General features: G+C 31.2%; 1 protein-coding gene across 5 annotated transcripts in view; it reads left to right on the top strand.

Annotated features, from left to right (window-relative positions):
• The window catches only part of LOC106458517 (nuclear factor 1 C-type-like), an 87195-nt gene that overhangs the window by 51361 nt on the left and 22540 nt on the right, over positions 1–13294 (top strand). For all 5 annotated transcript variants that reach the window (XM_013918038.2, XM_022384751.1, XM_022384752.1 and 2 more), the window contains 3 exons: positions 4944–5135; positions 6306–6489; positions 10320–10376. In XM_013918038.2, the coding sequence (XP_013773492.1) occupies positions 4944–5135; positions 6306–6489; positions 10320–10376 (433 nt within the window). The remainder of the gene's footprint in view (positions 1–4943; positions 5136–6305; positions 6490–10319; positions 10377–13294) is intronic.

Raw genomic sequence — 13294 nt, forward strand, 5'->3', positions numbered from 1 at the left:
TGCACTTTAGGCTAGGTGATCCCACACTACGTCTTTACTTTAGGCTTATTATACCAAAACTCAATACAGTTATACGGTTTCACAGCACCCCCTCACGGCCCCCTTGCACCCCCCCCCCCCTGTAAAATCGTAATGGGCAGACAGTATCGAACTATTCTATCTGGATAAATGCATTTTGGCTTTAATAGCTCTTCCAATTTCGAGAAATCAAGCGTGACGTGACGCACACACGGACATTTATATAGGTTAGATGTTGTGACGTCACTCCTGGAAATATACAACAAATTTATTGATGTAGGTAGCAATAAATATCCTTATGTAGTGGATATAGAATGAAAAAATTTTTGAGTAATGTAAAATGTGAGTGTTGCCATAAGCAGCATGACTTATAAACGGTAGTTGACATTGTAGGTGTAGAAAACCTGGACGTAAACTGTAGATGTATATATTTTATATGTCACACAAAACAAACTGTAACAGGACTGCACGTAAATAATAAACATAGATATCACGTTTTGCATAAATTTTCTATAAAACAAAACTGAGGAATAGGCATTATTTGGCTTTATTTAGAATTAATGAATATGTGTCTTCCAGATTGGTTTGTTTTGATTAGTTTAAGATTATTTCGACGTAGATTAAATTAGCACTCATTTCTGTAGATGAAACTTAGATCAAATCTTAGACCAGAATGATCATGAATATATAAATTTCTTCTGAAATACGTAACACGGTGTAAATAGAAAATGCATCTTTAATTTTATTTTCAAAGGTTATTTCATGTGGTCTCATTTAGAAGCGCCTATTTAACACCACGCGATGTTACTACGTCTTATTTTCATACTAAAGTTTAATTATGAATTTACATTTTTGTAGTATAATGTGAAAATATTACATGTTAATGTGAAACGTACAATAAATTCCACAATACAAATAAATAAACCACTGGAAATAATTTAATGTTGTATAGGTTTATATTGTTAGACAGGTTCGTGTGGATTCTTTAATAAAAAGAAAATCATAGTCGTATTCACTTAACGATAGCGAAAATGTTTTATTTCTGCATCTACAAGTTTCACATTTTACGATAGGCCCAATTTTACAAAAAAAAAACAAAAAAAAACTGTTGTATACTAACTTGTATACTTTATGTCCAAACACACTCGGTATGCACGAAGCTTAGGTAATATACAGACCGGCTAAAGATACGCTAACTCAGTAATCTACCTGCAACTGCAACAGACTCACCAATCAATAGTCACATGTTTTTTGCCTAATGAGTATTTTATATAATTTTATTCGCGTCATTGAACCACGCGTTCATTACGTGACGTCAGAATCTCGTTTATCCTACAACATTGGTTTCTCTCTCAAGTGAAAGGGTTTGGTTAAAGGTATTTCATGTTTTCTAAGATTGAAAACATTTATTAGTTTTTCTATAAATTAGGAACCTTTACTTAGCAAATACCAGGTCATGTGGCTAGAAGTGAATTAGCGTAACTTGTATTTTAACTTTTATATATGATGCGTGTGTTTTCTTATAGCAAAGCTACATTGGGCTATCTGCTGTATCCACCGAGGGGTATCGAACCCATGATTTTAGCATTGTAAATCCCAAGACTTATCGCTGTCCCACCGAGGGACGTTATGTATGATAGTAGTGTATGAAGTTAAAAAGCATTAGTTTGAAGAAACTCTTATGATGATTTTCAGAAGATGTAAATATATTGTTTTAAGTTTTATTTTCAATGTTTTAATTTTGATGTTTGTTAGAGGCGCATGATGTTATGATATGGAAAATCTGTGTAGTGAGTAGAAGATGAGTGTAGTATAAAGACGAGTAAAGTGAAGCAGTGAATAAATGATTAATGAATGAGCAGTTAGTGAGTGATTCAGTTCAATGTTAGTAGTGAGAGTTATGGCGTCTATTCAATTACCCGATCGATTAGCGAGGACAATTCTGTAAGTAAGTTTGTTTGTGAGGTAAGCATAACTATGTCTCCCAGTATATGTTCAAACTAATGTGAAAGTGAATATAGCTTGTAGCAAAAGTTATCGAAAAATAAATAAATTCATTATTGTTATTTTGGTGAAAATAAAATGGAACTTGATTAAACTTCAAGATGATAACCTGCGCAAGAAGTGAGATTGAAACTTTCCAGGAAGTGGTAAAACAATTAAAAGAAAGTTAAGAAGAAAGAGACGGAAAATTAAAAGAAGAAATTGACGGGAAATTAAAAGAAGGTCAAAAAGAAAGACAGAAAATGAGAAGAACACCGCAGGAATTTAAGAGTTAAAAGAAAGAGATATAATACTTTTAGAAGAATTAAAAATGAAAATCAACCTGATTGAAGAATTGTAGAAAGACTGTAATGACAAAATTGAGTAAGTACAAAAAAAGAGATAATTTAGGTACAAAAGAACGCCAGTGACAGAATAAAACATTTGGTAAATTTCAAGATTAAACAAATCCATCATTTTCTGAATGTGCTCAATAATATTAACATAAAACATCATTTACTACAAAATATGTAGTAGGATAACCTATTTGGTCTACATCTATTACTACTACTTCAGTGCCATATCTTTTACTGCAGGAACTTTGTGAACTACTCCAGCTATGTCACTACCAAATCTAGTTCCAGAATTTATGTGGCCAGTTCACCAATGGATTATGATGGAAAGATACCATGGGATGCATAACTAACTCAGTTTGAAACAATTTCCATAGCTATTAATTTTCCTGCCCATTTAAAAAAACCAGCTTTAATAATATTAAATAACCTTCAAACTGGGAGCCACAACATTTATAAAACATCAGTAACTGTCTTACCAACAGGTTCGAAGCAAAAAGAAAGTTCTGGATATTTGGTTCAGAATAATGAAGAGACTATACTAAGCTAACCAGACATTGCAAAAATGGGATGAAGTTCAGCTAATAATATTCCATTTGCCCCAAGTGAGATAAGAAGCTCCTTATTTGAGGAAAACTGTCCATGTGTCTGTGAGTTTATTGGTGGAAAACCTTTCACATGTTGATTGAATCTGGTTCTACAGCTATAATTGTGTGTCCAGAAATGAAGAAAGAAGAGGAACTGATGCAAAAAGCACAGGCGGACATAAAGTTCCAACAAAGAGAAAGCTGGAAGTTCCTCTTATTTAGGAAACTTCTTTACACATCCTGATGTGGGTAGTTCACATCTAGGAAGAGTTCATATTGGGAACTAACTTCATTTGGAGACATTGATGCAAGTTAATGTAGCACTGACCCTTAAAACTGGGCAAACTTACATGCTGAGGAAACTGTTAAACACTTCTTATAATCTTCAAGTTGAGTACAAAACAAGTATGTATATGTCATACACATAATTAATGTGGTAGGGATAAAAAAATACATAACATAAATTGTTTTAACACCATAACTTTGCTTAGGAATGATAAAACCATGAAAATTGATACTCATGCTCTTTGTGAACATCCTCATAACTTGAATTAAAAATTTTGCAATGTTATCGAGCTATGAGCAATTAATTTTAATTAATGCCTTTGTTAGTGATAATCAGACTCATAACAAGACAATTGATAAAGATTTTTGAATTTTGAAAAATGCAAGCTCCTGAAGAATTTAATAACAAGTGTGCTAAGTTTCATGCTGATATTGGCTTTAATGATGAAGTTATCATGCTAATAAGTGGGTGACCCCATTGAAGAATGGGTTTGAGAAAATAGCCATTAAGATTTTTTTTGCACTTAAATGTCAGTAAGCTTTTAGTAAATATGTGTATTTACCACATTTAACACTGTTTCCTCAGCATGTAAATTTGCCTGGTTTTAAGGGTCACTGCTACCTTAAGCTAGCTTCAAATAGCTGACCAGTAATTCCCTGTCACCATGTGTCAATTATTAGACCAGAAGTTGACAACAAGGAAGGTGGACATTGTACCATCAAGAAGTGACCTACTCATACCAGAAGTTATTAGAAATAAATCTATATCTAATAACTGGGGGGTGGAATGAAACACTTTTGCAGGACCTTGAGAATTTCTGGTTGGAATAGCTCTTGTGGAACTGAAGAATAAAGAGGTTATGAATGACTACCAGGGAAAAGTTGCTATGATTTTGATAAGAATGGATTTCATTGAAGTAACAGGGTATGGCTGTAGAATCCCCACCACAAGAAAGGATTAACTCCAAAGTTAAGTAGACATTGGTAAAGATCATACAGTATACTTAAAACAATCAATGATGTGGCTTACACAATCCAGAAGGATAGGCAGTCCAAGTCAAAGGTCATCTGTTGTGGTCACCTTTGGAAGTACATTTGTTAAAAAAAAGGCCAACTGGGTAACTCCTGTAAATAATTTGTTACAGGAAATTCAATCTGTAGAAGATTGAGGGTTCCTGTCAAGACTACTTCCAGAGGATCACAAAGGATAGAGCCACCAGTGGATGTGCCAGACAACCTACTCAGTGACAGAACAGTAAGTGGAATACCAGATGCACACCATAACCCTCAAAAAAGAAAACCACCAAAACGAAATTGGTGAATGGACACTTCAGTATACTGTTTTATTTGTGTATTAGGATTTTTCAAGGGACTTCACTATTCAAGCAGGGACAGTGTTGTAAGCTTTATTTTCAATGTATTAATTTAGATGTTTGCTAGAGGGTGCATGACATTATGACCTGGAGAATTCATATAGTGAGTAGAAGGTGAGTATGGTATAAATATTAGTAAAGTGAAGCAGTGAATAAGTGAGAAATGAATGAGTGGTTAATGAGTGATTCTGTTTTACATTAGTAGTGAAAGCTATCACATTTATTCAATTACTCAATTGATTAGTGGGCAAATTCTGTAAGTTTGTTTGGGAATTAGGTATATATTTAGTCTTGAAATATTTCAATATTTTTTCAAAATTATTCAAGTTCTTGTATTTTTTTAGTGTGAAAGTTTGGAAGTTAAACAAAGATGGGCATCCCGTTTGTTGGGCAAGCTCAGGAAGGACATAGCTCAGGAATGCAGGGAAGATTTTGTTCTGGGTGTAACAGGGAAGAAACGAGCAACTTGTGTGTTGAGCAATCCAGACCAGAAGGGAAAGATGAGGAGGATAGACTGTTTACGACAAGCAGACAAAGTAAGATCATAATATTGTAAATCAGTAAAAATAATAATAATGTTTGTTAAGAGATATGATTATTTGTACTGTCTAGTCTTTGTAAATTTGGTATTAAATGCAGTTACCGATCAAAAAATATATACTTCTAAGGATATTTCAATTTGCATTCTTGTTAGAAAAAATGCCAAATGACAAGTCATTGAAATTTTGAAGAACAAAAATAAACTTTTTTAGACTTTTTTTAAACCTTATTGTTGGCATCTCTTCTTAAAATAAGTAATTTGGTACCATTGCAGGGCATTTCAATAATAACTTAAAATAGCTTTCCGTAAAATAATCTGTAGTATTGAACTTTGGTTCATGTTAATTAGTACTTTGCTAACAGATGTACTCATTCAATGCAAGGATGGCTATAGGGGCTTGGGGGTTTATTGAGGGTGATATAGAGGGGGGTCATATCCAAATTATGCTCCCCATATCACTCTCTGGGGGGTGCACTAAGGGATTGTGCCAGGTTTGGTAACAATCGTTCCACCAGTTTGTCAGTTATAAGTGGACACAACACTGACTTTTGTCAAATAATGGTTTACATCATGAACATAGGCTTTAGGTGTTAGCTTTGCAATGCCTTATGATTTAAACTTTGATTTAGCTGCTGGTTATGTGATATAGACATAAGTAGTGGTTGTGTATGATATACACTTGGATTTAGCTGGTATTCCTCCATGCTATAAAATTATAGAATTAGCTTTTAGTTTTTTATTGTAGCAACTTAGATTTTGCTGATAGTTTTCTATTTGTATGAATATAGACTTAACTGGTTGTTTTTCTTTTATATAAATACAGATTTAGCTGGTTAGTTTTCTATTGTATGGATATAGATTTATGTGATAGTTCTGTATGGCATAAACATAGATTTAGTTTATTAGTTTTCTTTTGTATTAGAGTAGATTTACTGCTAGATCTGTAGTTTTGAATTCATACTTAGTTGGTAGTTTTTTGTTGTATGAACTAAGACTTAGTTTGACATTATAGCAGTTCTGTATTGGGGGACCTAAGATTGTCTCCTGAGTTTGTGTGTTACAAACCTGGACATAGTTCATTGTTATGATTGTTAGTCATGAACTTGAATTTAGCTGACAGCTGTAAAAACACTAAAAGATAATAAATTTTATATGATGCTTAAAGGTTTGGAGGCTGGATCTTGTAATGGTGATCCTCTTTAAGGCTATTCCTCTTGAAAGCACTGATGGTGAAAGGTTAGAAAAGTCTGCAGAGTGCCTCCACCCAAGTCTTTGTGTTAACCCCTTCCACATCAATGTCTCCGTCCGTGAGCTTGACCTTTACTTGGCCAACTTTATTTTCAGTCATGGTAAGCCAAAGCCAGAATTTAAAACTGAAGTTAATACAGGAAAATGTTTAAAATATCTATACTTTGGAAGTTGTAGGTTGTCAAAATATCTATTATTGTTAATAAAATGATTTTATTCAGTACATATTTGTTGAATGTGATTCCCCAAAAAATACTGTCAACTACTACTTTGCTTAAACATAAAAAAAAACAACTAAAAACTGATTAACTAAGCTCCTAAGATTTTGTATTTACTTAGGTAGTTACAAAATGTGTAACAACATTGTTAAAATGTATCATGTAACAGACTGAGCAGTTAAAGCACATTAACACAAATACTTTCATATGGGTGGCTCTTTGTGCTAGTAATTACTGATCATAGTATTCATACCTCATTGAAAAAAATGTAGAAAAAGTGAACATTTTCTAAAAAACATTTTTGTAGGAAATACTACATAGGAAAAGTGTTGGGATTGTGTTGATATATGCTTTAATGTTTTTATATATTAAAAGTGGTACCCTTTATTGAAAAAAATATTTTTTTTAAGAACTCCATTTTTTAGTACTAAATTTACAAATTACATCAATAAAGATTAATCAAACCCTCACTTACAGTCCTAGTGAAAGTTGTGTTCTTGTTGTGAAGAGAGTACTTTTAGTTAAAATTGTGTTATGTGATAAAGAAATGGTTGTTGCACATACTGTTCTAATTGTCTGAATCTTGAATACCTCAAGTGTGAACTTTTTTTATGTATGTTTGTTTGTGGTGCCGTTCAATAGATGGAGCCTCATTATATTTATTATTTCAGTCACATACATAGATACATACTTTGTCCATTATAGTAAGATGTATTTGTGTAAACTTTTTCTAATCCAGTTTCTGTTTTCACCATAGTACAAACATCTGTTCCTGTTACATGCTGTGTTAAAGAATTATTACCAGTATGAAGCAGGAACTTCTCTTTTTTTTTTCTTTCAACTGTTGAGAATAAAAAATGAAAAACATTATGGCCATATAGTGGCAGAATAGTCTTTCTTTTTGGCTATTTTTGAACAGCAAGCATGAAAAACACCTCGTACAGCAAGAATAACTTCTACCCTTAATAAATTACCTTTAGTAAGATTACATATATAAAAGTATCTATGCTCTTCTGGTATACTGTTGTTACTGAACTCATCTTAAAGATCCGTTTATGGACTGTTTGATAGTAACAAGGCATTTAAGAGTTGTTTGTTGAATTCTGTGAAAAATTAATCAAGGGTTATCTGTGCTAGATGTCCCTAATCTTGAAGTAATAGGTTAGAGAAAAGGCAGCTGGTCACCTAACTCTTGGGCTGCTCTTTACCAGTAATTAGTGGGATTGACTGTCACATTATAATGCCCCTATGGCTGAAAGGGCGAGTGTGTTCTGTGATGGGTTTTGATCCATGACCTGTTGATTGTGAGTCAAACATCTTAACCACCAGGCTATGAACTGGTATTCAACTACACATAGCTAAAAGAGTGTTGTATATTAAAAGAACAGATGTACAACATGTTTATAATTATCTCTATTACATCTGTCTTGATGAATTTTGTTTGTATGTATAAAATTACGTGTTTTATGTTCACGTATTCTTAAAATTGGTAAATCATGTGTATAGGTGTGTGTGTGTGTGTGTGTATGTAAAGCAACTGTGCTTTACAAAAACCTAATTTGCTTTTGACTCTTATGTTTACTTTGATAATGGATCATATGTATATATGTATATTTAAAAAAAATCTTAACCTGTTTTATAATGTGTCTACTTAAGTTTTATGAATAACGTGTGTGTGTTTATGTACAATAACCATGTTTTAACAAAGTAATCTGCTTTGTGCCCATATTTATGTAAGTTTGGTGGACTGTATGTTTGTTTGTGCATTTAAATGTAAAAATTATCATGTTTTTAAATAGTTAATCTGTTTCATAATTGCACGTCTATTTACCCAAAGAACATTATTTTTCAAAGTATGTTTTATAGTCGAACATCTAATATTATTATTAATTATTTAAATGTGGTTCTTCCCTGAGAATACTAATATATAAAACAAGTTAAATCATATTTTATGTTTAAAAGCTTCACGCACATTAACTGGCTAATTTCTGCATGCATCAGATGATATTTATATGGCACTGACAGTTAATGTTTTCTTTGACTTGTTCTGTGACTTATTTTATCAGATAACTTGCTATTCATACCACCCATTCTCTGAGTTAGTTTATAAAATAACTTACTATTCATACCACTCATTTTTTGAATAGTTTATAAAATAACTTGCTATTCATACCACCCATTCTCTGAGTTAGTTTATAAAATAACTTACTATTCATACCACTCATTTTTTGAATAGTTTATAAAATACTGTTTCTATCATCTATCTTTTTTTGGTAGTTTGTGAAATAGCTTACAATTTATATGAATTTTTTTCTGTAATAACTTACAAAATAATTTAATGTTCTTTTTTAACTTTCATCCTCTGTGTTTGTTTATGAAATATTTTGTTTTTATAACTGAACATCTATTTTAACTTATAAAATATTTATTTCACTTTTTCTTTCACCATTCTTTTGTCCATACTGAAGATATAAATCTAGGTTAATGGCATGTAGTAGTAAGCAGTTGTTATTGAGCTCAGGTACCAAACCTTCTTAATCAGCAGTACTCTAAAGTTGTTACCCACTCCAGTATTAAAAGTTATGTGAAATGGCTACAGAAAAAGGCTGGTTCCCTAGTGTATCTACAAAAACAGGGTAGCTTTTAAAGACAGCCATTTGTCTTATCTGTGTAATCTTATGCAGTTGCTTATTGAGTGGCAATTTTTTCTTTTCTTTGTGACTGAACAAAAAAGACCCCCCATTGTCTAATGGGTTTGAATGCTAGCCAGCAAGTAGGTCTTATGGGTGATCATCAAAAACTTGTGTTCTTTCTGTACACTCTGTGAAATATTGATTCATGGATAGCAATGGAAAATTGGTTATAATTACTGAATCTTTATGGATATGAATAAATTTGTATGTGATGCTAGTTTCTATACTTCTGTTTATCATAATGTGTAATAACTATTGAAAATCAAACCAGCTTTACATAAATGGTAATTGTGAAGTAATGTAAAGAGTGGGGATTATGGAAATAGCAAAATAACCTTGTTTATGGCTGTTTTTATGCACCAATTTAATACAGTTTTCTTCAGGTGTAGAATATTTTGCCACTTAAATATAGTATAAAACTTGAAATTGATTGCATTTGAGTGTAGTGCTATCAAAACAGTTACTTTTAAAAAAGTGAATGAAACGTTTCTTCTTAAAGAGAATACAAAGGTTAGAGTGGAATTCAGTGATTTGAGCCATGTGTGTGTGTGTGCTTGTAAATTGTGCATGCATGTATAAACTGTATATATGTTAGTGTAGAAGTATGTATATTTTGTAAGGCCAGGGTGTAAGGCAAGATTGAGAAAATCAAAACAATGGTTGAAGTTGATATAGTTTTATTTTGTTTAACCAAATGTTAAAATACAACAAAACAATTAATTAACTATTTTTAGAAAAAAAATATATTATGAATTACATTCATGGGGTGGAAAAATTTTAATCATATTTATGAAATTTTGTTCATAGGAAAAAATATTGACAGAACTTGTATTTTGGTGTATCAAACTTAGAAAAGTAGTGATATCAAAACATTACTGGGTGTTCTGTCTTCTTTCATCTGATCAAATAAGTATAGTCTATAACAGATTTTTTGTGGTTTTAAATGTATTTATACATACAGGAGCTACAATCTTGTCTTGAATGTTGCATACATGCACATGTTTATTTTTCTTGCTTTAGAAACTTTGAGTGGTTTACGAGAAGGTGTTTGTGATACTGAACAAGATGAAGAAAGAGGTAAGTGACTTGGTTTTCTCTAAAGAGATCCAGTGATTTTTCATTTAAACTGAACTTGATACTGCAGAAGACTGTAGTTACCATTACTAACTTGATACCGCAGAAGACTGTAGTTACCGTTACTAACTAATACCGCAGAAGACTGTAGTTACCATTACTAACTTAATAGTGCAGAAGGCTGTAGTTACCATTACTAACTTGATACCGCAGAAGACTGTAGTTACCGTTACTAACTAATACCACAGAAGACTGTAGTTACCGTTACTAACTTAATACTGCAGAAGGCTGTAGTTACCGTTACTAACTTAATAGTGCAGAAGGCTGTAGTTACCGTTACTAACTTAATAGTGCAGAAGGCTGTAGTTACCGTTACTAACTTAATACTGCAGAAGGCTGTAGTTACTGTTACTAACTTAATAGTGCAGAGGGCTGTAGTTACCATTACTAACTTAATACTGCAGAAGACTTTAGTTACCATTACTAACTTAATATTGTAGAAGATTTTAGCTATCACTTCTCTAGCAAAATGATTGTTTAAAGAAAATAAAAATGTTTCTTCTTTTTCATGAATACCTGAGAAACTTAAAACTTTTTGATCAAGTAGTTACAGTAACATTTTACACACAGTAAATCATGGTAGTAAGATTTATTCATTTACTTTAAAATACAATAAGTCTGATTAGGACTTTATAACACACTGATATGCAAGATTTAATATTTTTTTAAACTTTTCTTGTAACTTATCTCTTACCAACTGAATTCTCAGATTGATGCTGGAATTGTATTCAATGAATGTACTTTTCAGCAATAAGTATTTAATATTAAGTTTTTTATTACACTACTCTCTTCAGTAAGTATTAAATCTCAGATTGATGATGTAGTTTTTATGTTACTAAGAAAGTTCTCTTCAGTAAAATTAAATGCAGATTGGTCTTTTGGTTTTTACATAACCACCACACTTCCCTGCAATACTTATGAAATCTCATGGTTTTGCTTTAACAGTACTAAAACAATCCTTTTGATAACTATAAAATCTCAGGTTTATGGGTTACTTTTTACTTTACTGAAACTCTCTTCTGTAATAGCTGTTAAACTTGATTATAAAGAAATTGATTATTACATTAAAAATTCAAGAAAACACTCCTCTATAACTGATAATATCTTTTATTTGTGGTTTAGTTTTCTTCTCTCTTCAACAATAGCTGTTATATCTTAGATTGATAGTTTAGTTTTTACAGTGGCTGTTATATCTATTATATATAATTTGATATTTACATTGTTAAAGCACTTGTCATCAGTGACTGTTCTATGAGCCCTTTATGAGATGGTTTTATTTTTCCAATTCTCTCCTCAACAGTGATTATTACGTATTTTATTTATGGTTTAATATCATGTCATTCTTTCTCTCTCAGTAATGGGTATTACATCTCCTTTTATGGTTTAATTTTATCTCAGTATTTCTCTCCTCAACAGTGGCTGTTATATCTCTTATTCATGGTTAGTTGTATTTTCGATATTCTCTCCTTAGCATTATCTGTTATGTTTTTTATTTAAGATTTTCTCTTATCTCCTTTATGATTTTTCCTTTATCTCAGTCATTCTCTTCCCAACAGTGGCTTTATATCACTTATTTATCATTTTATTTTGGTAATTCTTTCCTCAGTGGTGGCTATTATATCCTATTTATTTAGTTTTATTTCATTCTAACCTGAGTACTGGCTCTTATGTCTGTTATTTATGGTTTAGTTTTATCTCATTCATACTCTCTTTACCATTTTATATTTTATCTCTCATTTATGAATTAATTTTAACTCAGTCACTCTCTTCTTGGCTGTTATATTTATTATAGATGCTTTCATTTTATCTCGGCTATTCTTTGTAAAACTACATCATTAACTCAAAACATAACAGCTACTGATAAACAGATTTTACCTTTTTTTTTTTTTTTCAATGACTCTTCACTCTCACTCTCTGTAACTTTACCCACTTAGGCAAGAAGCCAAGACTCTAGCCCTGAGGCTTGTTGAATTTTTTATAGATTTATTTTTGTCTTACTTTCTTAAATGTTTAGAGGTTCATGACCACTTGCAGGTTATTACCACTAATGCTGGCATTCTTACAAGTGATGACGTTCCATTACCTTTTTTACATTACCAGTTCTGAACACTATCTCATTAAAAAGATACTGTTATTAGAAAATTAATAAAACAAAGAAGTACTGTTGATTTATACTATGAGCTGTTGAATGGGTTTAATAATTTTTGAGCACTTACTAATTTGTATGAGAAAATGTAATTAAAATTTGTGATAAAATAGAAAATGAAAAATAACTTTCGGTAAGAGTTAAAAGTAAGCAATTCAGTATTTAAAAAGTGCAGGTAAGTTTATTAAAACATTGACTACAATGCTAGGCTTAATAAAGTGTAAGTCATTTTCATCGCACTTTAATAATTCAAAACATGACGAGTCAGTTTTTACTTGAAATTCATTTAGACTTTTAATAAATTTTCATATATATATATTTAAACATTGTTTCTTATTTTTGGGAACTTTATACATGATGTCAGTAAAGTTTAACTTTTCATAATAGCTTATGTTTCTAGTTATATAAAACTGGTAATGCGTAAAATATTGACCAGCTTTAAACTAATATTAATGTTTGTACAATCACCTTTTTTTTATTTTGTGTTTTGTATTACTAAAACAAAATTGTATATGACATATTGAAAGTCCAAACCAAGGGGGTTTCAGCTAAAGATAATAAAGTATACATCAAACTATAACATCCAATAATAATCTTATTTTATAAATGTTATTTATTAATATAATGTTATTTGTAGAATTATGTAGAAAGAGAAAAAAATAATGATTATAACTTAACAGAACAAAGAATTAAATCTTATTAATATATATACTTT

Source organism: Limulus polyphemus, unplaced genomic scaffold (genome assembly GCF_000517525.1).
Source record: "Limulus polyphemus unplaced genomic scaffold, Limulus_polyphemus-2.1.2 Scaffold479, whole genome shotgun sequence".
NCBI lineage: Eukaryota > Metazoa > Arthropoda > Merostomata > Xiphosura > Limulidae > Limulus > Limulus polyphemus.